Here is a 25,798-nt window from a genome sequence, read left to right as displayed (position 1 = left end):
CACTCCGTTTTATTTCAGATTTTTTTCCCCCAGTTAGTAAAGAAAGCTGTGTCTCTTTTTATACATATGTACAAGTTCAGTTATAAAAATAGACAGCACATTCAAAGAGAAAAAAGCTTGGCGTTCTCTGATTCCCTCTAGATTTCATCTGTACAGGGCGGGGCCCGGGGGAGGCGTCCGAGTGATTTAATTGAAATGGGCCCCCCCCCCCGCACCGCCACGACCCCCGCCCTCCAAAATAAAAAAGGTTAAAATCAACCCAACAACTCAATTCTGCGATTTTTTCAGGTGTGCAAATTAGAGGCAGGGACCGGGAGGGCCCGCCCCCACCCACCGTGGGAAGAAGGGGGGCGGTTCACGGCTCGCTCCCCCGTTTCCCCCCGACCCCGCTGTGGGAGACCCCCGGCCTGGAGGTGCCCCCGCTTCCGCCCTCTCTCAGTGCAATACAGACGACAGTGCATACCGCCAAGCGGGGGTCGGGGGGACGGGGACGGGGACGAGGGAGGCGACGGAGGAGGGGGCGGGAAGGGCCGGGCCTTAGGGGGAAAGCGGTGAGGGGCCAGGCCGGTTCGGGCCTCCCCCGCCGGCTCCCGGCCTCTCAGTCCGGCGGGGGGGGGGGGGTTGGGGGGGGGCCCGGAGGGTCCGGGGAACGAAACCGAGGTGCCGGGCGCAGGGGGGACGGACGGGGTTGGGTGGGAGAAGACTAATCCGGGCAGAGGAACTGCTGGGTGCTGCCTTTTCCCAGCGGCCTCTGCAAGGGTGTCGCCAGGCCGCGTCCCTCGGCGACGGCCCCCGCCCCGGGGCCCGCCCGGCCGGCCGCCCGCCCCCCGGCTCCGAGACGCGAGGCGGGGAGGGCCCCGACGGCCCGGCCCTCCCGGAGGCCGGGGCCCCCAGGGGGTCCGCGGGCCGCCTCGCCCCCGGCCGGCGGCGGGAGCTCCGAGGCACCGGCGGGGGGCGGGGGGGGGCGGGGGGGCCGGGACCGCTCTCCCGGGGACCGGGATCGGAGCGCTCGACCCCGGGGTCCCCCGGCCGGCGGCCCCAGCGGGCTACCGGCCTCCGGCGGGGTGGGCCCCTTTGCCCTGTTTGCGGAACAGGGGGTCGGCGGTCGGGCCGCCCGTCGGCTTGAGGCCCTTGGGGGTCCCGGGGACGCCGTTTCCTTTGCTCAGGGGGGACGAGGCACTGGAGGGTCCGAAGTCGGCGGCGAGGCCGGTGGGTCGCACGAGGGAGGACTGCAGGGGGCTGCCGGCCGAGATTCCTGGCCCGGGGGGGGGGGGGGGGGGGGGGGGGGGGAGAGGCGGGGAAGGAAGGGGAAGGGGGTGAGCCCCGAGGGTCCGCGCGCCCCCAACCCCTGCCCCTGCGGTGGGGCGGGCCCCGCCCCGCCCCCATCCGCTCCAGCGCGTCAGAGCCTCGGGCTCGCGCGGCGGGGAAAGCTGGTCTGCAGGGTGACTAGGTGAGCCGACTCCACCGGCCAAGCGTGTCTCCTCATCGCCCCCGGGGTCTCCCTTTCCCCGCGGGCCGCCCGCCGGGTGGGAAGCCCCGGCGGCCGAGCCCGGTGGGACCCCGGGGACCCAGGATGCGGGGCCGTGGTCAGGGGCGGCGCGGCGTCGGGGCCCGTCAGCCCTCTACCTCGGGCCTCCGGCCTCGTGCCCGCCCCGGGGACCCCTGCTCGCCCCCTCGTACCTTTCGACACGTTGTACCCGTAGGCGGCGTAGGCTGCCGCCGAGGCTGCGGCCGCCCCCGCCTTGGCCCCCGCCATGGCGGCCGCGCTGCCGGCCGTGGACTTCCGGCTCCGCCCTTTCCCGGCTCCTTTCGCCGCGCCGCCGGACCCTTTGGGCCGTCCCCGGCTCCTGCCCGGGGGCCCGCGGCCCGCGGCCGGTCCCTCCTGCGGGGCGACCCCTGCGGGAGCACCGGACGGAGGAATGGGCACGGGGGCCCCCGGCCCGGCACCCCCCCCGCCCTCCCGCGGCCCCCCCCCCGGCCCGGGCGAAGGGCTGACCGTTCACGGTGTCCGAGACGGAGCCGGTGACGGAGGCCGGGGAGTTGGTGGCCCGGGACTGCGGGGCCGAGGAGGCCGGGTCGTCCACGATGACCAGCATGTCGCTGCTGCTCTCGTCCGGCGGGATGGAACCCGTGTGCAGCTCGCTGCTGATGGAAATCTGGGGGGCGGGAAGGGAGCAGGAGTCGGGGGGGGGGGCGGCCGCTTCTCCGCCCGCGCTCGGCCCGGGAGCGCGGCGTGCCACGGGGCGAGGGGAGGGCTGGGGGAGGGGGCCGTCACCTCGCTGAAGGGGCTGGGCATGGCCGAGTCCACGCTGACAAAGGAGTCGTCGCCGTCGGCGGACAGGTTGGAGTTGTCGGCCGAGGGGATGAACGGGATCACCAGGTTCACGCCCTCTCTCCGCCTCTTCCCGTCCAGCTCGTCCTCCTTCTTCTTCTGAAACCCAGACCGGCCAGCGTGAGACGGCGCCAGGGGCTTCTGGGAGCCCACATCGGGCGGAGAGAGGGCGGCCGCCGAGCTCGGCGTGCCCCGCCACCCGCCGGGGGTCCGGCACCCCTTGGCCGGTCGGCTCGCGCCCCGCTCCGCCCCGCCGGCCAACGCCGGGGCCCGGGACCCCGTACCTTCTCGGCGTATTTCTCCCTTTTCCGCTTCCGCTCCTTCACTCGGTTCGTCTCCTCCTGTTGGCGCTTCTCCTCCTGGCGCAGCCTCACTACACGGAACCGAAGCGGGCGACGGGTGAGCCCCGACCGGTTCGGCCCCGAGAGGCCCCGAGCCAGGCCGGGACCCTCGTGGTCAGGAGTGGGGGGGGGGGCCGGGGGGGGGGTGGGGGGGGCCGGCCGAGAGAGGGGGACTCACACTTCTTCTCCAGCTCTTCGTCGTCTAGCAGGAGGCTGACCACCTCTTTGGGCTTCAGGGTGTCCGGTTTGAAGTTCCCTCCCGAGATCACCATTCGCTGGATCTGCAGAGAATCAAGGGAGCCGTGACCCTCCCCGGCGGCGCCCCGTCGGCTCCCGGGGAGGTCCGTCTGGCTCCCCCGGGGCCTGAGCCCCCTTGGCGCCGGGCACCGACCTCGCTCTTCTCCTTGGCCCGCTGCAGGATCCGTTCCTCGATGGTGCCCTTGCAGATGAGCCGGTACACCGTCACCTGCTTGGTCTGGCCCAGCCGGTGGGCCCGGTCCATGGCCTGCTGGTCCACCGTCGGGTTCCAGTCGTTGTCGTAGAAGATCACCTGCGGCGCGGGGACGGGGAGCCGGTGGCGAACCCGGAACCCGGGACTCGGACCACCCCCCCCCCCCCGCACCACGCCCCGGGGCGCGGACCCTCGCCCCTTCAGTGCCCCCACCCTGTGCCAAGCAGGGGAAGCAGAGGCGGGGAGCGAGTGGCGAAGGGGTTGGGGGGGATCGTTTCTGGGCAACTCGGCGTCTCTCCCAGGCCTAAGGGGGGAGGGGGCTTCCTACCAGGCCCATCTCCGAGTGGGCCCCTCGCGCCCCACCCGTACCCCCGACTGTCCCGACCCCTCCGGCCCCCACAGAAGGGTCACTTCCCGGAATGGATTCCAACCGCCGCAAGGACACGGTCGGCAGGCGGGAGGCCCCCGGCAGGGTGAAGGCGAAGCGACGGCTCCCCCGCCCGCCGTGCGCGCGCGCGGAGGAAGCCCGCCACCCGCGGACGGCCCCCGGCGCCGGGGGCCCTCCGTTGCGGGGCCCCGGGGCCGGCACTCGGGCCACGTTCCCCACCCCGTGGCCGACGGCGGGGAAACGGATTAGGGGCCGGCTCCCCGTCCACGGGCCCGAGCGGGAGCCGGTGGGAGGCCGGGCCCGGATTCCACGGAGGAGGCCTGCCCGCCGGATCCCGTCCCAGCCGCTCCCTCCCCAACCCCCACGCTGTCTCCCGGACGTCCGAGGCACCGGATCTGGACTGACACGGTCCGGGCCCGCGGCAAGCGGAGCCCGGCCTCGCGCTCGACGGGCGGGCCGCCGAACCCGGAGGGGCGGCGGTCCACCCGTGACCGGGGCTGGGTCCCCCCAGCGGCGGGCCCGGCGACGCGCGGCGCCCTGCCAACCCGCTCCGGGTAGACCCGGGAGCCAGACCGGCAGAGTCCCGACACGGCGGGGAAGGCCAAGGCCCCAATACGGGGGCAGGAGAGGTCCAGACCAACCCCACCGTGACCCTCCAGGCCCGCCGCAGCCCCGGCACGCACCCCTTCCGCTCGGCACTCGGTATTCGCCGATCCCGGGGAAACCCGGGAGACGGGCACAGGTGACAATCAGAGGTGAAACGGGCTTAACGAGGAGCAGTCGGTACTGCCCGGGCGGCGGAGCGCGGCTCCGCGGTGAGTCAGAGGTCGGGACTGCCAGCAGCCCCGGGCCCGGGCCGCCCGTCTCGGAGTAACCGGGGAGGACGCCGCGCCGGCCGGCCCCGGGGGGACCGCCGAGGTCAGTCCCGGACACCGAGGCCGGGGACCAGCTTCCGCCCTCCCCCGCAGAGCTGGTTCCCCGGCTGGCTTCCGCCCTGAGGCGGTGGGGGAGAAAGCACGGCCGAGAACCACGAGCTGGGCGGGATCACGCTGGCAACGTTTCGCCGAGGAAGAAGGGTGCGGGCCAGGTAGGGACCGACTGGACGAAGAGACGGTTTCCGGCCCACGAACCCCGGAGTGCGGCCGGCCGGCCCACGTCCCCATCGATCCTTCCCTTAAGGCATCAAGACGGCCAGACGCCAGCGCTTCGGACCACGTCGGCCCCACGCTCCCGGGCTCCCGTTGAGGCGTGTGAGCGGGCCAGGGCCGGTGGAGGCCAGGCCGTCTGGCCCCCGGGATCCTCACCGGCCCCACCTGGGTCGGAGAGCCGGGAAGTGGGACAGCGTGGTTCCGGGCCCGGCCCCGCCCAACTCCCGGGAAGTTCCCGGCTGGGCATCTCCCCGCCTTCGGTGCTTGAACGTCCCCCCAGCCCGTGAACACGCCCGCTTCACCCAACTCCCAGAGCAGCAGTGGGACTGGCGCCCTGGGTTCTCCGAAAGCCCCGCCAGGTCGCACCGCGGCCAATCCGCCCCCCGGGTCTGGCGCAATCTGAGACCGGCGGAGGATCGACCGCCGCCTTTTCCCTTAGACCTCTCCGAGCCGCAAGTCGCTAGCGACCGCCCCGCTCCCGTCCCGCCAGCCTCCGCCGGACCCGACCCGCCGTCGGTCCCGCGAAGCCGTCGGCCGCACCCCGGGCCTTCCGCCGGCCTTTTCCACCCACGGGGGGCTCGGCCTAAGAGCGGCCCGGGCGGGGACTGACCCGCCGCCATCCCGGTGCCGGCGCCCAGTCTTCCTATACCCCGGCGGCAGGGTGGCGAGGAGGGGGCGGGGCGGAGGCCGCCCGGGGGGCGGGGGGGCGGGGAGAGATACGACGAACGCCCAGCGGCCAACACGGGCCGAAGCCCGGGACGTCCGGAGAAGTGCCCGGCCCCGGTGACTTACCGTGTCCGCGGCTGTGAGGTTGATGCCCAGGCCCCCGGCCCTCGTGCTCAACAGGAACACGAAGATATCGTTCCTGCGGAGGAAGGGGCACGTTGAGGTGAGGCGGCCCTCTCTGTGCCCGGCGGGGGACGACGGACCCTCGTCCCGGGAGACCCCGGGCGAGTCTTATCACCCAGAGGCCCAAGAGCGGCGGGGGCGGGGCGGGGGCGGGACGAGAGACATCTGGCAGACGCCAGACCGCAAGGTCCTCGGCGGCGGGGATCGGGTCTGGGGTGTCCGGAGAAAACCCCGGCCCCGGTCGTACGACGGCCCACTTAGAAACCGGCCCTGCTTAAGTCCAGCCGGGCATCGGCATCAAGCGGAAACCCGCCCCGGCCTAAACTGGGTCGAGTCGCGGCTGGAGCTGGGGGCAGAGGACCGAACTGCTCGATCCCGGGGGGTTTTGCGGGGAGGGAGGCGGGGTCGTGTGCCATTCTTAGGCCAGCCCAAGTTCTCCCTCTCTGCCTTCGTTCTGTTCGCACTCTGCCGCCTCCTGGGACCAGGGGAAGGAAGACAGTCAGAAAGAAGTCAGGGTGGGGGTGTGGGGAGAGGATGGCCACGGAAGGGGGCCCAGACCTCGACGGAGCCGGGGGGGGGAGGGGGTACCTCTCTCCGCCCACGCGCCCGATAATACGCCGGGAGCCCCGGCGGTGAGGGGCGGCCCCCACCGCGCGGCCCGGCCGAGCTCGGAGGCACCGCGGCCGCACGGCGACCGCCGGCGCGGCTACGCCAAGCCGGGCCGTCTAGCCCGACGGCCGGGAGCCGCCGGATCAGGTCGCCCCCCCCCCCAAGCGGAAGAGCCGGCCTCGGGGGCGCGGGCTACGAGTTCTACCCCTCGGTTCCCTCCGGACCGCCGGAAGGGGAAGAACAGTCCGACCGGGTGCCCCGTAAGGGCAGTTCCGGGAAAATCCCACAGCTCCGGGGTCCCCCCCCGTCCCGAAATTATTGGGGGGGGGGAGGGGAGGTCTAAGGAGCAGGGAGGGAGGAGGGGCACCCTGCTCCAACAGGGACGACCGACCTTCCCTCGCCCCGCTTGGTGGCTCCCGGCCCTCTGTTCGAAGCAGTGGGCTCGGGCTGCCGGCGGGAGACGCGGAGGGAGGCAGAAGTGACCGGGGCCGGGAGGACGGGGTCCCCCGGGCCCCCCGCGGGTCCCTCCGTCCCCTCCCCGCGGGTGGGAGCCGGGGTCCGGGGGAGCCGACTAACGAGGTGACGGGGACGGGGCTCGGGCGGCAGAGGAAGCTCATCGCGGACCCTTGGGAGGGCCCCGGACACCGGGGAGGCGGGGGAGGCTGGGTGGGCAGTCCGCTCCGCGTCATCTGAAAAAGCACCCGACGGGCACCGGATCCGCAGAACGGGGATCGGGCGAGATGCGATCCCGGCTCCCCGGGTCTCCCAGAGGTCGGCCGGAGGCCCCGGGGCGGGGTGGGCGTCAGCAGAGGACAGACAACCGCGTTAAAGGGCGGGGGGCCGGAAGGGAGGCGGGGGAAAGGTGAGGAGGCCGGGACTCCACGGGCCCCCTCCCCGTAAACGCCTCCGTGGGGCGGCGAGTCCCCTCCCCCGTGACCCCCCGGATACCCGTGGCCCCCTCAGCTGTTCGGAAAGGAGAGCTGAGCCGCCCCCCGCCCCCCGGGGACCTCACGGCCTCGACGGTCGGAGACGTGAAATCCGAAGCCCCGGCGGGCTGGGGGCGGGGAGGAGGCGGAGGAGGGAAGGGAGGGCGGAGGAGGGGAGGGAGGGCGGCGGGCGCGGGGCAGGGATGTTGTGAATGGCCCGCTCCCTCCTGCGCCCGTCACGTGCCGCTCGGCGGCCCGGGCCAGGATTCCCGGCCAAAAGGCCTCTCGTCTCAGTTAGGCCCTTTCCCGGAAGGGTTCCTCGTAAATAAATTTCATCAGAGGGGAATGCGCGAGGCTTTTTATAGGAACCCTTATTTACTCTGGCTGACCCCGGAGCCCCGGGGCTAGCCGGCCGGCTAAAATGGTGGTTTTTCGTTTGATGTCCTCTCGCCGACTGCCACGGGCCGCCCCCCCCCGCCCCCCCCCCCCCGGGTGGGAGGGGGAGGGTCTGCGGTCCGAGGAGCCGGTGGGGCGGCTCCCTTCCTGTCCGTCCTACGGGAGTCTCTTTTCGGGGGGGAAGACGCTGCCATCGCCGCGGGCTCTCCCGGGTAGCACCGCCCAGCCCGGGGCGGCCGGAGCCGCCCCGGTCGCGGGCCCGGAGCGCCGGGTGGGGCGCGGGGAACCGGAGACGGCGGTCCCCGCCGCGGCCCCAGAGCGCCGCGGGGCCACCACGAGATGGTGGCCCGGCGGCCTCGGGGCCGGGGCGTCGGTGACCGCCTGCCGGTGGCGCGTGGTCACCGGGCCGCCGCTCCTCCACGCGGGCCCCTTGGGGCTCCTCCGGCCCACCCTGAGCAACGGTCACGGGCGGAACGCCGATCCCCTCCCCGGCCGGCTCCGGAAGAGGCCTCGGCGCCGAGGACCGGGCCCAGGGCGGGCCCCCGAGGGTCGGCCCCCGGAAGCCCGCCAGTGGACCCGGGCAAGCTCCGCGCTGGGGAAGACGTGTACCCCACCGGCGGGTGGGCTCGGAGCCCGGGATCCGAGGGCCCGAGGTCCTGGGATCGGACCGGATCGGATCCCCGCAGACCCTACGGGCGGGAGCTTCGCGGAAGGGCAGCGGGCCGCTCGGATGCCACCCGGGTCTACGGGCCCGACTCTCCACAAGCCTATCTCTGGGCCGACGGGGCCGCGTCCCAGACGGGGTCTTCTGGGTGTCTTTTCTGAGCCCCTACGGGCTAACGCCTTTTCAGCCCTCTCCCGCCCCTGGAAGCTACCAGTCTGGGTGGTGTGGTCAGTGCATCCTCCGGCACTGGGATCTGTCCTTTTATTCATCCCTCCCTCAGCCCCACGGCACTAGAGGTGGAGCGCGGCCCCGCAGAAAGAGCCCGAGGGTCAGAGGACCTGGGTTCAAATCCCGGTTCCGTCGCCTGTCCGCCGTGTGACCCCGGGCAAGCCGCTCTGCTCTTCTGCGCCTCAGTTTCCTCATCTGCCAACTTAGATTGTACTCTCCCAAGCGCTCTGTACAGTCCCCTGCACACAGTTAGCGTGCAGAAAATACCACCCGATTACACCCCCCGCCCCCCGGCGCAGAGAGCGCTCTGACCCTCGATGGCGGTGCCAATTTTCCTGGTCCCGGGTGTTCCGGGGCCGGACCTGAGTGCAGCGCCGTCAGAAATGAAGACGGTCGCTCCGGTCGGCTTTGATTTTACCCGTCGACCGCGGCCCATCTCGCCCTCCCCTCTGCGGAAAGCCAGTAAGGGCAGGGTTCGACGGAGCCGGCACGTAACGTACACGGTAATTAGAACGATCGTTATTACCGCGGGAGCGAATCGCGCCTCGCCCACCCTGGCGTCCCGTGGCGCCGGCCAGCCGGCGGCAGCCATTTCGCAGCCCCGGCCCCCGGCCGAGGCCCCCCCGCCGGGTCGGCGAGCTCCGGGGCCGGCCCCCGTCGGCCCCCAGGTTCCAGTTCCTCGGAGGTCACGCCCCTCCCCGCCGGCCTCGCCCGACCGGGCCCTCCCCTCGCGCGGCCGCCGGCCCCGTCACCTGTTCTGGAAGTCGGCCACCATGTCCCGCCTCTCCGAGATCTTGGAGGAGCCGTCCAGCCGCATGTAGGTGTGCTTCCGGTACACCATATACTCCTGGAGCGTGAAGACACACACGGGCACACGCGGATCGGCTGCCGCCCGAGCCGTCAAGCTCAGGCCGACCCCCGGCACCATCCGCCCCCTGCCACGCCCGGGGCCCCACTCGACCCTTGGGAGGGGAGTGCCGCCGCGTGACGGGGCAAGCCAGGAGACCCGGATTTGCGCCTCGGCCCTGCCGCCGGCCCGCCGGGTGACCACGGGCAGCACGCCCGGCCCCCGGTGTGCCCGCCGGCGATGACGACGACGGCGGCGTTCGTTAAGCGCTTACTATGTGCCGAGCACCGTTCGAGGCGCTGGGGTGGCTACGGGGTAATCAGGTAGGCCCACGTGGGGCTCACAGTCTCAATCCCCGTTTTCCAGATGAGGCGACTGAGTGAGGCGCAGAGAAGTGAAGCGACTCGCCCCAAGTCGCGGGGCTGACGGGTGGCGGAGCCGGGACGAGAACCCAAGACCTCTGACCCCCAAGCCCGGGCTCTAGCCGCTACGCCACGCTGCCTCGCGGAGGGGTGCCAACCCGGGGGCCCGGGGGCGGGGAAACGACTCTTCCGGCTCTTTCCTTCCGCCCCCCGAGAGAGCAGGGGACGAGGCTGCGGCGCTGCCGAGCTCGCACTCGGACACCCCGATCCTCGATCCCACCCACCCTCGCCCCCCGCCCCCGGGCCCTCGGAAACCCCGGCCGGATCGGGGAGGGCCCCCCCGGGGTCCGAGAGAGTCGGCGGACGGGGGCTGGGACCTCCGGGGCCCCCGCGGTGGGGGCCGCGACCGGGGCCCGGCTCTCGGGCTCCTCGGCGGGAATGGATAAAGGGAACCGAACGGCCCCAGCTCTCCCGTGCGGCCGCGGTCCGGGGCTGCTCGGAGACACTCGGCCAGGGAATGTCACCGGTTGTGAAACCCCGGGCGGGGCAGGGATTTTGGGTTTTCCTCATCAGGGATTCCCCCGGATGCTGGAGGACAACCTTAACGCCCGGGGGGGGGGGGGGGGGGGGGGAGGAACGGCATTTACCGAGCGCCCTCGGGGGGTAGGGCTCCGTACTAAGTGACTGGGAGAGTACAACGGCAGAGACCCCTTTTCCTGCTGCCCTCCGGAGGCTCTCCCTCTCCCGGGACCCGATCAGACACCCCCGGGGTTATCGAGTTCCCGGGCCCCTCGGCCCGGAGTGGCCCGGAGAAGCCCCCGGTAGCCCGAATCGGAACCGTCTGCCCCGAGAGCCACCGGGGGGGGGGGTGGGGTGGGAGGGAAACGTGCCCTGGGCTACCGCAAGCCTCCCTTTCGCCCCAAACGTGCTAGGCGGGGGCCGCTGTCTTCCTCCTTCCGCCCGATCCCAGCCCCTCCATCTCGCCCAGGTCCTCGGAGGCCGGGGGGTCCCGAAGACCGCCCCCCGACCCCACGGGCAGCCACCCTGTCCAGAACGGGGGCCGGGACCCAGGCGTCCTCGGCGCCCGCCGTCGGCAGAGCCCCCGCGGGAGACGGCGGCTCCGGTCCCATCCCCCGTCCAAGGAGACGTCTGGAAGCTAAGGCCCTCGATGGGCAATCCCCCTCCTAGCCGACCTCGCTCAACTCCTTCTACGGTAATCCAAGCAACACCCTTCGCTCCTCTAATGCCAGCCTGCTGACCGTACCTCCATCTCGTCCGTCTCGCTGTCGACCCCTCGCCCGCACGCTCCCTCTGGCCTAGGACACCCTCCCCCTTCCTATCCGACCACGACTCTCCCCGCCTTCAAAACCCTCCTAAAAATGAAAGATCACACCTCCGAGAGGCCTTCCCCGACCACCTCCTCATTTCCCCATCCTCTCCCCGCTCCTCTTTGCATCAGCCAGCCCTGCTCACGGGCACATTCCCCTTAAGCGGTCTGCTCCTCACTCTACCTCCAGCCCCACGGTACTTACGGACACTCCCTGGTGCTCTGCCCCTCCCTCTCTCTGTCGCCGACCTTAACGTCCGTCTCCCCGACGAGAACGGAAGATCCTCGAGGGCGGGGGCCACATCTTCCGACCCTATCGTATTTCACTCCCCCAAGCGCTTCGTCCAGTGCTCCGCACACGGTAGGCGCTCAATAAACATCTCCGACCGACCGAGCGTCTCCTCCGGGCCCGCCGCCGAGGACGGCGGCCTGGCCCGTCCCCACGGCGATCCGGCCGGACTCCGGCCCCGTACGCCGGCCCGCCTACCTCCAGCAGGTCGATCATCCTGGTCATCTGAGAATAGATGAGGACTCTGTGGCCCTGGGCCTTGAGGCGCGTGAGCAGAACGTCCAGGGCGTACAGCTTCCCGCTGTCGGTGATGAGGCTCTCCTTGCCTGGAGGGGGGACCGGAGACGGGGCCCGGTCAGAAGAGCGGAGACCCCGGGACGGGAGGAGCGAGGCCGGCCGCGGGGGCGAGGGCGCGTGAGGAAGCGATTTCTCCGGGGGCGACCTCCCGCATCCGTGACCCTCGGCGGGGGCGGGCGCCGGGGCGGCGGCGAAGCTTCCCCTCGCCCCACGCCGCCGCTTGCTCTCTACGGGGCCCGAGGGATCCGTCCCGGTTTCGGGACAGGCGATCTCCTCGGCCCGCCTCCCGGCACGTCCCCCCGGGACGGAACCGAGGTCCGAGGTTACCGGTCTCCCCGCTCCCGCGGGCCGTGAGCGGGTGGGAAGAAGCGTGGCCTCTGCGGCGGCTCTCGGCCGCGAGGGGCCCCGGGGACCGGCTCCTCCGTGGGAGGGCCGGCCGGCAGCCCGTCCGTCCGGGTCGGAGAGGCCGGAGTCCGAGGGCAGGGAGGGCGGCGTTTCTGTCCCTCCCGGGGGTGGGGGTGGATTCTCCTCGGCCCCCGCCCTCGTTATCCCGAAGAAGTGCTTTCAGCTGGACATCTTTAGGGAACACTTAAGACCCGATGTTTCACCTCTGACCCTTCGGCGTCCCTCAGCTCCAGGCGTATTTCAGGAAGGAGCGCTTCCTGTCCGTAGCCCGGGCCCGTAAACCCACCGCCAACGAGGCACGGGGGCCGGCGGGTGGAGGAGGGGCGGGGGGTGGGCGGCCGGTCCGGGCGGGCAGGACGGACGGGCGGGTATTCGGAGAAGGACAGGGCCCACCCCGACGGGGTCGGCCGGACCCCTCGAGGCGGCGGCCGCCGGTGGGCCCGGTCCTCGGCCCACGGGTCCCCGTCATCCCCTTCCCCGGTCCGGCCGCCCCCTGCCAAGCGCGCGGCGATTACACAGGGAGGCCGGGAGCGGATGTGCCGCCGGCACCGAAACACGTCGGGGCCGCCCTTTTTCTTTTTTTTTTTTGCCGGGAGGCGGTAACTCCTGGATGTTTACTCGTCCAGCTGGGTCCTCCCGCCTCCGGGGCGGTGCGTGGCGGGCGCCCCCTCACCCAGACGGGGAGGGAATCCGGGCCGGGCCCGCCCGCCCGCCGGGGCCGCTCCGCCGTCTCCCCGCCACCGAGGCGGCCGGGCTCCCGGGTCGCGAGGCGAGCGGCCCATCCCCACCCCCTCCTCCCACCCGGTCAGCCGGGGACCCGTCTCCAAGAGCCGCACATGCAAACTGACCCACCCCCCCCCCCGGCCCGGGCCTTCCCTTCTCGCACCTCAGACCGCTCGACTGAGGGCGGACCCTCCGTCTCCGGAGCCGGGGGGGGGGGGGGCGGCCGAGGGGCGCATCCTTTCTACCCCGGGGGGGCTTGCAGAGGCCGGGTGCTGCGGGGGCGCCCCCTGGCGCCCAGGGAGACGCAGCGCACCCGTGGGAGGCGGGGGGGCGGGGGGGGTCGGGACCCCGCCCCGGGGAGAGGCGCGAGTGACCACCAGGAGGGAGGTGGGCCGGCCCCAGGCCGCGCGGCCGAAGCCGCGGGGACCCAGGAGAGGTGACGGCCCGGGGGGGTGGGAAGGCCGGGGGAGGCCCCCCGCCCCGCCCCCGTCCCGAGCGCCGCGGAGCACAATGGGGTCGGGGCGGGGGCGGGGGGGGGGAGCCGGTCGGCTCTCACGGTAGACAGCCAGGGAGGCCTCGGCTTTTATCGAGGCTAAAGGGGCTCAGACGCTTCCTGCCATTTAAACGAGGCCCGTTCTTCTTTCAAAGAACAGGAAGAGCCACGAGAGATTCCCAGAGCGACAGCGGGGCGGCCTGTCACCGGGAGCCCGGGGGCCCGGGAGAAGGGAGGGCAGAGGGAAAAGGGAGGAGAGCGAGACGGACAGAGACAGAGCGAGATGGCGGGAGAGGAAGCGAGGGGGAGGGACAGAGAGAGACGGCCGCTCTGCCGCCTCCTGCCTCGTCTGTCACCCGGCACTGCCCTCTAGCTCCCCGGTGGCATCTGCGAAGGACGCGCTCGGTGCCGAGCGCCGTTCTAAACACCGGGATGCGAGCTAATCGAGTCGGGGTCCCCGTCCCCCACGGGCCTCGCGGTCTGAGGGGGGGAGAGGGGCGGGGATTGAACGGGGATTTTAACCGACGGGGAAACGGGGGCCCAGAGGGGCGAAGTGACTCGCCCGCGGTTCCCGGCGGGCAAGGGGCGGATCCGGGATCAGAACCCGGGGCCGGGCTCTTCCCTCTGGGCTCCCACGCCGCCCCTCGATGTCGGTCCCCGGTCTCCTGACCCGGCAGAAGACCCTACGGCGTCTCGGGGCCGCTCCATCCTCGCCGGCCGCAAAAGCCCACCCCCGGGCACGGGGCGCCGGACCCCGGCTCTCCGCCTCTCCCGTGAGGGAGGGGGATCGACACCCTCTCGGAAGCCCCGCTCCGGCTCCCCGTGCCCCGCCGGCTCGGCCTTTACCGGGCCCGGCTTCCTTCCGGACCCCCGGGTTTCCAGTCCTCCTCCGGCCTTGGCCTCGCCCGGGGCCGAGGGAACCGTCTTGCCACCGCACGCGTCTCCACCGGTTCGGGCGGGGGCCCGGGCCCGGAGGGCAGGGTCACCCCCTCGCCCGCGCGATCGTCCGGCCGGGGTCCAGGCCCCCCCCCCACCCCGCCTCCGAGTGCCCACGGTTGTCAGGGCCCCGGCCCCCCCGACGGTTTAGAGCGGCTCTTCTGAACGCAGCGTCCCAAGGACGCCTTGAGAACTCCGCGTCTACGTCCACGTCTGGCAGCCCCACCCCCTCCGACCGCTGCCGCTCGGCTCCCGGCGCCCGCCCCCTCCCTCCGCCGGGTGAGGGATCCGTGGCCGTCGGCCCTCCGGAACCAGCCGGGGAGCCCCGGGCCGGGCCGGGCCGGGCTCGCTCCGCCCACCTGGGATCCGGATGAAAGACCAGCCGTTGCGGGGCCTGATGCTCCACAGCCCCCCGGGGGCCGCCGGGAAGAACTGGTAGCGCCGGTCGGGCCAATCGGCGGCCAGCTCGGGGGCCCCGTTGAGCAAGCACTGCTTGGCGGCCAGGCTGCCCCCTTCCCGCAGCACCCGCCGTTCGAACTCCGCGCTTCGGTCGTCGCAGTACGACTCCAGGGGCCCGGCGGTGACCTGCGGGGAGAGGCGTCGCGTCACCCGGGCGTCCCCTCCCGCCGCCCCGACGGGCCGGACCCCGACGGCCCGGGACCCGGGGGTTAACCCGGAGGGGGCGGTCATCGAACGGCAGGCCCACCCGGGCCCCCTCCCCACGGAGACCTCACCGGTTGGGAGAACGGACCCCTCTCCCTCCCGAGGGTCGACGGCTCGGAGGGGGAAAGCGGGGAGGCGGGACACAAGGAAAGCACGCGGAAAGACACACCCGCACACGGGCGCTCTCTCCCCCCTCCCCCATCTCCTCGGGGACCCCCCGTCCCGATCCCGAGCACCGCCCGGTCTCACTGGGCCGGTCCCGGTGACCCGTCGGTCGGTGGCGTCGACCCAACACCCGCTGAGGGCAAGCCACCGGGTGAAGCGGGGCGGCGGGCACGACCCGCGCGGGTCACGTGTTCCCCGCCGTCGAGGGGCAGACCGGCAGACGGGAGCTATTCCCAGACTCTCCCCTTTCTTCTTCCTCGTTCTCGGACCGTGAGCCCCTGGGATTTTTTTCCCGGGGCCGGACGCGTCCTTCGCTCCGCCCGGAGTGCTAAATAAATACCACCATCACCGCTCCTCTACTACGCTAAGGCCAGAGGAGGAAGAACGGGAGTGGGCGGCAAGTCAGCCGGCCACGCCCGCCACCTGTGGCAGAGAGGGACCGCCCCCCCGCCCCCGCCCCTCAGCTCCCGGCCTAGGAGGGAAACCGAAGAAAACCGCCAAGTGTGTGCGGTCTGGCGGGAGGGAGGCCGGACCCGGCCCCTCCAGGTGGGGCGAGGGGGCCCGGGCCCCCGGCGGACGCCCCCGGCGGGCGGGAGGACGGGCAGCCGGAGGCTGCCTCGGAGACGTGGGCCGGCGCGCCGTCTCGCCGGCTCCTCCGACGCCCGACACGGGGCGGGGGCGTCGCCGGGGCACAAGGCGGAAGCCCCGGCGGGGGGCGGCGGACGGCGACCGAATGGGAGACGGCCCCAAGGCGGGCTCCGCCTCCCCGGGGCGTCGCCCTCCCCCGGCTCCAGCCCCGCGTGACCGGGGCCCGTCTCTCGCTCCATTAAGCGGGCGCGCGGCGGGCCGCTCTCCCCGAAGCACGCGGCGCGTCCCGCCGGCCGCCGCCGTGCCGGCAGAGCAAGCGTGAAAGCCGCAAGCTCCGGTGGGGGGAGGCGCGGGGACGGCCCTTCCGCGACCCCACTCCCCCGCCCGGGGCGGCCCCCTCGGGCCCGCCGCCTCCCGGGGAGCGGGTCCCCTCGGGCCCGGTCCGACCCGCCGGGGGACGGCCGGCGAGCCGGGCGGGGACCCACGGGGCCCACGCGCCGGGACGTGGACCTCGGGGCGACGCCGCGCCCCCCCGCCCTCCCCGGGAGACCGTGCGGGGCCCGGAGAGTCGCCCGCCGCCGCGAGCCTCCGGAGGTTATCGCTCCTCCGGCGACGGTGCGGGGGGGGGGGGGACCGCGGGGGCGGCCGTTTACCGGCCGCTATCGCTCTGAGCAAACAGCAGACACCAGGCCTGGTCGTTCAGGCTAATTGGAAGCAGATGTCCTCACTCTTGGCTTCTCCGCAGCCGAGACTCCGGGACGTTTGGGGTGTGCGCGTGTTTGCGTGCGGAGGGGGAGAGGGGGGCGCGCTCCCGGAGAGCAGGTGGCCGGGGTGGGCCGGGGCAGGGCGATAACAGATGGGGGCGTGGTCTCGCTTCCACAAAGGCAGGCCCGGTCAGCCCGGCGGCCGGGTCCGGTGCCTTTTATGGGGGCCATAAAACGAAGGCAGCGAGAAACGGGTAGACCGAGATCATCTCGGGAGCCTTTTCCATTCCCGATCTCTCTCTCTCTCCCCCTCTATCCCGCGCCCGCCTCTCTCCTAAATCGGGGCTTCCCCCTCTTCCTCCCTGCCCCCGGGGCCTACGGAGGCGGTGGGCCCACCGAGGCCGGGGAAGGGGAGTGGGGTCTCCGCCCCCCCGGGCCCCCCAGGGACGGCGACCCCCTGGGCCGGGCGAGAGAATCCGGGGAGCCAAAGGAGCGGGCGCCGGACCCCCCCCCCCCGGGACGGCCCGGAGCCTGGGGCTCCCACGGGGCCGGGAGAGAGGTTTGGGGCAGAGGGTCCCCGAGGGGAGGAGGGGGAGGAGGGACGAGGTCTGCCGCGAGCAGAGGACGCTAAGAGGGAGGGCGGGCTCAACGGCTCCGCGGCTTTGAGGAAGGCCAGGTGGCGGAGGGCACCGGAGTCCGATCGCCGCGTCCGGCCCCCGCCCCGTTCCACGCTCCCCCCGGGAGGCTCCCGGGTCCGACCCGGGGCGGGGGGCCCCGCGGGAGAGCGCCCCGAGGCCGAGCGGGGCTTCCGGACGAGCGGCTCGGCCGGAGCCGGGACGCCGCCCCGGGACCCCGCGACGGGCGCACGGGTGCCGGGGGCGGGCCCGGGCCCGGAGAGCGGCCGCCCCCGGCCGGGGCGGAGGGGCCGGACGGCGCCGGGCCGGGAGGTTTCTCCACGCGGGAGGCTCGGGTTTCCTTCTGCCGTCGCGAGTCGGAGGCGAGGCGACGAGGCCGGATCGGATCTCCCCCGCCGGGCCGGCCCCCTCCCCCGGAAAACCCTCGAGAACCTCAACGCAGGTGACGAACGGCGGGCGGCCCGCCGCCCCCGGCCCGGCCCGTAATCCACCTGGCAGATGGCCGGCTCCCACGGCGGCCCCGGGCGGCCGCGGGCCCTTGGGGGCGGGGCTCCTCGACCGCCGCCCGGACAGGGGGGCCCGGGCGCCCCGGCCGGGCCTCCTGGGCAAGAGCCCCCTCCCCGTTCTCTCCTCCCCGACCGACGCTTACCCTCGGGCTGGCCACGCACAGGAACGACGGCAGCTCGGTGAACTGGCAGGGACGGACCGAGACGGCGGCCGACCGGCGGCGGCGGATGACCTGATCCGAGTAGCCGCTCGCTGCCTTACAGTGGCCGCTGAACACGAGAGACTGAAACGGAGATGAAATTCAGTCAGTCCCGGCCGGGACCTCCTCCCCCCGGCCCCGGGGCCCCCGGGGCCAGAGCGGGAAGGCCGAGGCCGGGGCCACCGACGGTCATCGGCGGAGCCGGCCCGCCGGCGGCCTCGGGCGAGTCGCGTGACCTCAGAGAGCCTGCAGTCCGAGGGTCCGGCGATCCGCGTCCCCTCTAGGCGGTCGGTCATTCACTGAGCGCTTACTGCAGGCGGGGCAGCGTACTAAGCGGTCGGGAGAGGACGGTATGAAGGAGACACTCCCCGCCCGCGACAAGCTCTCGGTCTAGGCCGTCACGGAGGGGCGGGACCAGGCCGGGGCCGTCCGCCTGCCCGCCGAGGGAAGGGCGCGAAATGGCCTAGGTCCCGGTGAGTCGCGCCCGCCTGCCGTCCCCCCAGCGCGAAACCTGAACGGCCCGGCCTGCGTCCGCTGGCGCTTTCCCAACCGGCGTCTCTCGTCCCCGGGGGTCTCCGGCCCCCGCCCCCTCTCCGGGCCAAAGGGACCCATCTACCCGATCGGACGGGATCGCCGAGAGGACGCCTCGGTGTAAGCGAGCGACGGGGACCCCGGGGAGACCCGCTCTCCGGCAACGCGGGGGACGCGACTCTCGGTCGCGATCCCGCCGCCGGCGCATTTGGGCGGCCCGCTGCTCCTCCCCCTCGCGACCACCATACCCCCGTCGGTCTCGTTACCCCGCGGGCCCCGGCAGGTGGAGCGCAGCTCCCTGCCAGGGTAGCAATAGGCCTGCGGGGAGGGAGGGGCCTTCCGCCGGCGGCGAGAGTGGGGCGCGGTGCCCGGCCCCGCAGCTGCGGCCCCGGCTCCCGGCGGGGGGGCGGGGGCGGGGGGTCGGGGACGAGAGAAACCCCGACCGCTCCAAGGACGGTCGGCTCCACCACCGGGGTCTCCAGCTGCTCGCCCCCGGCTCCCCCCACCCCCTTCCCCGGAGCCCCGACTTATCGTTTAAAAAGGCAAGGCCGCGCGCGTCAACAAGGGATCGCCGTCGCTTAGGGGTCCGTCCGTCCGCCGCCTCCGTCGGAGGTAGCGTGCGGCCCGGCCGAGCGGCACAGCTGGGTGAGGAGATGAGGACGGACGGGGGTCGGAGCCTCGCCGAGACTCCTACGTCTGCGCGAGCCCCCCGACGGGGCGGGGGCGGGGGCGGGGGAGGAGGAGGAGGAGGAGGAAAGAGAAGCCGGGACGGGGCCCGGCACAATGGCTCCCCCGAGGTCGGAGCTCTCCGTGGGCCGGGAACCGCTCTCACGGTGTCAGGAAGCGATGCGGGAGGCAGATACGGGGGCTGGGAATGCGGGTTTGGAGGGAGACCTTTCCTTCCCGTTTTGGGGATTCTCTCCATCCTCTGGCGCCGTGGGCTCTCCCTGCGGTTGGCCACGGGGAGCGGGCGGCCCCGAGGCCCGGGAGGCTCCTCGGCTCGAGCCCTCCCGTCCGCCCCCGGGGCGGACCCCGGGCACGGGGCTCGGCTCTTTGCCCATTTCACTGAGCGGAGATGCCCGTCGGGGCCGGCCCTTCCCCTCCGGGGCAAGACCCGATGATGACGTTATTGCTACAGAGTGGTATCTGTTAAGCGCACACTACGCACCAGACGCCGGGCCAAGGGCCGGGGTGGACAGACGCGGATCGCGTTGGACACAGCCCCTTAACCCCCACGGGGCTCCCGGTCTTAATCCCCCATTTTACAGAGGAGGGAACTGAGGCCCAGAGAAGCGAAAGGATCGGCCCGAGGCCGCCCGGCAGACAAGCGGCAGAGGCGGGAGTGGAACCCGGGTCCTTCTGACTCCCAGGCCCTATCTACTAGGCCACTCTGCTCCTCTCCCTCACTCTGAGGGAGGGGTGGTTCGGCCCCGGGACCCCAGGACAGGGCGGTCGGGCCTCCGGCGGCCGCCCCCGGAGCGGAGCCGGAGGAGGAAGCGGTGAAGAGGTTGGAGAGGTGGGAATCCGCACAGGAAAATGCCCGAGCCTGGCCCGGCGGAGGCTCAGGGTCCACCCCGCCCTTTCCGCGACCCTCTGGAGTTCTGCCGTCCCAAATTCAGATCCGACGCTTCCCGAGGGGCAGGGAGAGGGCTCCACAGACCGCGGGAGAGTTTCGCGGCAACCCCGATCTCCGGCTACGGGGTGGGGGGCGGGGGGGACAGAACCCGAGCGGCAGCGGGGACGCCGCGGCAGGGGGCGAGGTCTCCGGGGCCGAGCGGGGGCTCCCGGGGTTCACCCGGCGCGCCCCTTAGATATTTTCCCTTTCCCTTCCCTCTCGGCTCTCAGGCCAGTCCTCCTCGAGGCTAATCCTCGCTTCTGCAACCGGAGCGTTTCTGGGAAAACGCCTCTCTCGGGATGGCGCCCGGCCCCCGCGAAGCCCCGGGAGCCGGGGGGGGGCGGGGAGAGAGAGAGAGAGAGAGAGAGAGAGAGAGAGAGAGAGAGAGCCGGGGAGCTGAGTGGAGTCTCCCCCCGGGCTCCTCCGCTGGTGGCCCGGGCTGGCTCGGAGCCCCACACTCGTTCAGGACCCCAGCCTGGCTCGGGGCCGGACAGGAGCCGGCAGATGCGCTGAGGCGGCCGAATGCGGAGTCCAACGCGGCTCGCGCCTTAACCCCGACAGCACTGGGGGGGGGGGGGGGGACCCTTCCACTGTCGACTTCTCCTTTGGGCGTTGGGGAGCTGGGGCTGGCCTAACCCCGGGCTCCTCCCTCCCCCAGAGGACAGACACACGTCTCCCGACCACCCGGGCGGCAGCCAGGCCCCACCCCGGCCGGCACAGCCGGGGTCCGGATGGGGCCCGGGGGGAGGGAGCGGGGGGACGAGAGCGGAGCCCGAACCCCCCACTGGATTCCGGCCGGAGGGTCTCTGGGGCGGGGGCGGGGACGTCTCCAGAGCAGAGCCTGCCCCACACCCCAGAAAACGCCCGGGGGGCTCCGGGAGCCTCAAGAAATGCCACGGGGATGCCCGGAGAGAGCCGAGGGGTCTGGACCGGGGCGGGGGTCCCGGACGCCCCCTTCGGGGCCGAGAGCGTGGCGGGCTCCCGGAAGCCGAGGGCCCGCCGGGGGCCCGGCCCGAGGTCGACCGACAGCCGGACGCGAAACCCGAAAGGCCCCGGGCTCGTCGTCCCCGACCGGCCGGGCGCCTTGGGTTTCGGCTTCCCGCGGCAGCGCCGTTGGAACCGACGAGGCCTGAAGAAATCCGCCCTCCTCCACGATATCACTTTCCCCGGCCTCCCCGCTCCGACCGGAAAAGGAAACCGGTCCCCAGGGAAGGGCGGGGGGCGGGGGGCGGGAGGACCCCCCCCTCGAGACCAGGGGAGGATGTCGGGCGGAACCGACTCCGGCGTCGGCGACCGGAAGAAACGCGTTCTCCCGCCTTAAGCTCGACGCGGGGCTGCGCCGCCGACCTCGCTCGGCGATCCGAGCGTCCGCTGCGACCGCTCGGTCGACGACGTCCCTTCGCCCGTCTCCCCTGTTGGCGCGAGAGCCTCCTCGAGGGCGGGAAAGGCGGTCCGTCTCGCCCGCGTGCTCGGGGCGGGGCCCGGCACCCAAGGGGGTGGCTCGGCTCAGGGGAGGCGACGGTCAGGGGCCGGGGCCGGGGCCCCGCCCGCCGAGACGGCTCGTGCCGACAAAGGAACCCGAAGCCAGAGGAGCCCGGGAGGTGGGCTCTCTCGGGGGAGCGGGCCGACCGGCCCCGCGGTCCCCGCCCGTTCAAAACAAGCCGGGCGGGAGACAAAAGAAGGGGCGGTGGAGAGGCGATCTCTCTCCAGCGCCGGGGAGGCGGCGGAGCAAATTTCCAGATTTCATTACCGATTTCGTATACCATGGGATCGGAGCGGATCGCCCCGGCCCAGGCTTCTCCCCCGGTTCATCACGGGCGAGGCGGGGGCCCGTGGGGCTACCCGCCGGGGCCCATTACGGACAACGCGCCGCCGGGGGCTACCAGGAGACACAGGAGCCCGTCAGCTCCGAGTGACCGTGAGTGACGGCGTCGCTTAGCGCCTGGGCATTCGGCACCGCGCAGACGCCCGGGTAATAGGGCGTAGCCACCGTCCGGCAGCGAGGCGGCCCCCGGGGCCGGACCCCCTCCGACGCCCCGTCCCTCCGCCAGAGGTCCGCCTGCGGCCCGCCGGGGCGACGCGGCGGCCCCTCCCCCAACGCCCAGGCCCGGGTCTCTCGCTCCACCCGGCCCCCGCCGCGGCCCGACCCCGTCGTCCCTCCCGCATTATTGGTTCCGGCCGGCGAGCCGGCGGAGCGGCCGAGGCCCGGGGAGGAGAGAGAAGCCGGGGCCCACCCTGACTGACCTCACTGACCCACCCTGGTGTCTGCGCCCACCGGCGAGGGCGGGTGGCCCGCAGCCGGGCCCGAGGAGGGAGGAGGAGCCTGGGAGGGGCGGAGAGGAAGAAGAGGCCCCCTCCGCGTCCCCCCGAGCGGCCAGCCCGTGGCCACTAGGCCAAGCGGAGGGCGGCGGGTCCGGGACGCGCACGTGGAGCTCTCCAGCTGCTCGGGACTCTTGCTCTACCGGGCCGGGGGTCGGCTCTGAGCCCGGACCCCCGGGACCCCCGAGAAGGGGAAGGGAGGGGCCGCGGGCGGGTAGGGTCAGAAGGAAGCTCCCTACCTCTAGGCCGGAAGCTCGCTGGGGTCAGGGAATGCGTCCGTTATATCGCCGAGAACAGCGCCGCGCGCACAGCGGGCGCCCGGTTAACGTGACCGACCGACCCCGTCGATCGTGATCCCAGACCGGAGTCCCGGGAAGGGGCAGGACCCGCGTCTCGGGGCGCCCGCCCTACGGACGGTGGGGGTGACGGAGACGGCGGTACCTGTCCGGTGCTCACCGCGCGCCGGGCGTTGGGCTCGGGACCCGCCCCTTTGGGGGTCTAGACGGTCTGAGTGTTTGGGGGGGGGGGGGGGGGGGGGGGGCGGGCGGACGGGCACCGAAACCCCATTTTACAGATGAGGAAATCAGAGAGGGGAAGTGACCCGCCCCCGGCCACCCGGCGGGCGAGCGGCGGAGCCGGGACTAGAACCCAGATCCTCCGACTCCCCGGCCCAACTCCCCCCCCCCCCCCCCCGCCCACTGGGCCGCCCCGCTCCTGGGCGAAGACGGAAGGGCGCCTCGCCCCGTGGGCCGCCCCTGCCCGCGGACCCGCCCCAAGTCCGCGTGCCAGCAGGAACCGCGTCGGGCGAGGACGGGAACGCGCACCGGTGGGGCGGCGCGAGCGACCACGGACACCGACGACCATCGCGGTCCTCGCTAAGCGCTCACGACGCGACGGGCCCCGGGCCGGGGCCGGGATCGCCAAGGGGGCCGGGGGCCCCGTCCCACCCGGGGGAGGGAAGACAGACGGCGATCCCCCGCTTCACAGAGAGACGGCCGAGGCCCCCGGGAAGGTAGGTGACCTCCCCGGACGAGGGGCGGAGCCGCGACCGGAACCCGGGCTCTTTCCGCCGCGCCGCTCGAGTCCCGACGTGGCCGCGGGCCGACGCGGGGCTCCCGACGGGACCCAGCGGGCGACGGGGGGGAGGCGGGAGGGGGCCGCTCACCTGTAACAAGGTGCAGCTGCGCAGGTTGGGAAAGGAGAGCGGAAAGTCAACGCCCAGCAGGAAATCCTTGTTCCTCAGGCCCAGAGACCTCTGCCGGCTCTCCCCCAGTGGCTCTCCCCAGGAGCGCAGCTGATGGAGCCTGTAGGAGGCTTTCAGAGACAGGAAAAGAGCTAACCATCTGAAACAAACCACACAGACGCTCTCATTCCGTGCTCTGGGGCGAGAGGGCCGGAGGCTTCGCGGTAGTGCCGGGCCTTTCGGTCCACCTCGCCCTAGCCCCGCCCGCCCCACGCCCCCGGCCCTCGTCCCCCTCCCGGCTCCTGCCCCGTGGCCCGCCCCCCGGGCCGTCGGAGCGCCCCGGGCTTCCCCGCCGGACTCGGGCAGGGAACGGGACCCCTCTCTCTGTCGTACTCTCTCCGGCGCCCGGTCCAGTGCTCCGCACGCCGAAGCGCTCGGTGAATACCACCGACTCCCGAGAACCGGGACGTCGCCGGGAGGGAAACGGGCCGGGGGAGACCCATCTCATCGGGGAGCGGGCCCCGGTTTTCAGGGCGCCGGCATCGGGGCCGGGGTCCCGCCCGGCCCCCCGCCCCGGACAGGAGCGCCCGGCCTAGCCCGGTCCCGCCCCCCCGACTGCCGGCTCCGCCCCCGGTCCGCCCTCGCTCCTCCGCCGGGGGATCCCCCTCACCTGGCCAGGAGGCCCCGAAGCATGAGGTTTGCCATTTCCGCAGGGGACACGTCGATAAATCGCAGAAAAGAGAAGCAGCTTTCTTTGTTGTCCCCTGGGGAGGGAGGGAGGGGGAGAGAGAGAGAGAGAGAGAGAGAGACCCCCGCGGTGAGCCCAGGCCCGACCGGGGAGGTGGTCCCGGACCGCCCCGCTCCGACCTCGGGCCTCCGCGGTCGGGACCCGAACCCGGAGGGGGCCGTGGGGAAGGGCGGGCCTCGGCCGCCGCCACGCCCTCCGCTCTCGAGCGTGACTCGAGGCCCGCCTACGGCTCCCTCCTCTCCGGGCGGGGGGGGGGGGGGGAGACCGACCAAAGCCGACGCTCAGACGTGGGCCTTTCCTCCGATGACCGTTAAACTGGAAGGAGCGGGGGACGGACGGATGAGACGCCGACCGACACCGCCCTCTCACAGGCGCTCGATACGGTGCTTTGCACAGACGAAGCGCTCAATAAATACAGCTGAACGGACGGCCGCTTCCCCGGGGGCTTTCCCGGGGGCAAAACGCGGGCGGGCTCGACAGCGGGCGCCCTCCCCGGGACCCCGGGGAGGGGCCGAGCGGAACGTGAAGGAGCGGAGGGGGGGGGGGGGGAGGGTGTTCGAAGAAGCCCCCTCTCGGGCCCGTCCCGGGGCCGGACGTTCAGGCCCGCGCTTCGCTCCCCTCCTGCGGCCGGGTCGGTTGGGCGGCCTGGACCCGAACCTTCTCCGGGTGGGACTGCTGGACGTCCCCGGCGCCCCCGACCTCCGAAATGGGCTCGCCCGGGGGCAGGGCACCTACCCTTCCTATGGAACAGAGACTGCTGGATGTGGTCGGGCGCAAAAGGCGAGAGGAGAACTCTTAACCACCTGCAAGACAACGAAGCAGGCCTGAGATCCGGGAGGCCCGCCAGCCCCCGGCCCCCCCGCCCCCGTGCCCAGGGCCTGAGGCCACCACCTCCCTCCCCCCGGTCGGGATCACGCGGCCCGACCCCATCCGGGCTGGCGCTAATCCCGGCCCCGGAGACGTCGGGCTCGGCGGGCCGGGTCCGTCCCTCGCCGCCCATCGAGGTGGATCTCGGCGGCCGCGCGAAGAGGACGCATCAGATAGCGTCCCCGGGCAACGCAGCTGCACTCTGATCCCTCTGGACCCAAGGTCACCTCGCCGCGGGGCGGATTGGGTGGCAGCTTCTCCCCGGCGACCGGGATGGGGGGGGCGGGGGGGAGGGGTTCCAGCCGGGCCAGGTTCCGTGACCGACGGGGGCGGGAGGGAGGAAGCGTGAGTGCAACATTCCCCCCCCCCGGCCCCGCTCCGGCCCGGGGCCGCCCGCCTCGGGGTTTCCCGGCCCACGGCCGCTCGGATTTGGGCGGCCGGGGCGTTCGGGAGTTTATGCGACGGGACGACGGGAAGCGACATCGGAATTGGGGAGGAGCACGACACAGGGCTACTTCAGAGCATCGGGCGAGGCGCTCGATCGAAGGCGGGAAAGACGGGGGTCAGAAAACTTCCGAATTTTCAAAGGCCCGACTTCCGCGGCCGCCGCTGCGCGCGCCCGCACGTACGGGGCTACGCGCCGACCCGCACACGCACGGAAGACGCCTCCTCCCCCGTCCCTCCCCGCGCGCGCCCTCCCGGCCGGAGGATCCAGGCGGGGACCCGGGATCCCGGAGGAGCCAGGCGGGACGCGGGCCGGGCTCACCTGTCCCGCGAGTGGTTGAAGACCCTGATCTGTCCGTGTCGGTAGATGAACTTGGACATCTGGTATGGCTTCAGGGAGATATGGAACGGGGACCAGGTCTCCTGCCGCTCAAACAGCTCCGGGTGGTTGCACACCTAGGCGGGAGCCGGGGCGGACGGTCGGCGGGCGCCCGCTGGGTACCCCCGGCGCACCGCGCGTTTCGAGCCGCCATCCGGGCCCGGCCCCTCTGCCCTCCCCCGTTTAGGCTCCTGGAGGCGGAGGATGGCGCCCCGGGAGCCCGGGGCCCCGCCCGCGGCG

At 73.1% G+C, this 25,798-nt stretch overlaps 1 protein-coding gene across 1 annotated transcript in view; it reads right to left on the bottom strand.

Annotated features, from left to right (window-relative positions):
- Positions 1–967: 967 nt before the first annotated feature.
- Positions 968–25,798, bottom strand: part of INO80 (INO80 complex ATPase subunit) — a 40,333-nt gene continuing 15,502 nt past the window's right edge. Inside the window, 16 exon segments of the mRNA XM_029077914.2 lie at positions 968–1,255; positions 1,681–1,896; positions 1,997–2,156; positions 2,276–2,431; positions 2,617–2,705; positions 2,852–2,954; positions 3,065–3,223; positions 5,453–5,525; positions 9,085–9,179; positions 11,356–11,483; positions 14,371–14,596; positions 17,416–17,556; positions 23,103–23,280; positions 23,791–23,884; positions 24,604–24,671; positions 25,502–25,635. Of these exon segments, the coding sequence (XP_028933747.1) occupies positions 1,047–1,255; positions 1,681–1,896; positions 1,997–2,156; positions 2,276–2,431; positions 2,617–2,705; positions 2,852–2,954; positions 3,065–3,223; positions 5,453–5,525; positions 9,085–9,179; positions 11,356–11,483; positions 14,371–14,596; positions 17,416–17,556; positions 23,103–23,280; positions 23,791–23,884; positions 24,604–24,671; positions 25,502–25,635 (2,229 nt within the window). The 3' untranslated portion in view covers positions 968–1,046.

This window comes from Ornithorhynchus anatinus, chromosome 13 (genome assembly GCF_004115215.2).
Source record: "Ornithorhynchus anatinus isolate Pmale09 chromosome 13, mOrnAna1.pri.v4, whole genome shotgun sequence".
NCBI lineage: Eukaryota > Metazoa > Chordata > Mammalia > Monotremata > Ornithorhynchidae > Ornithorhynchus > Ornithorhynchus anatinus.
This window is presented reverse-complemented; position numbering and strand designations above follow the sequence as displayed.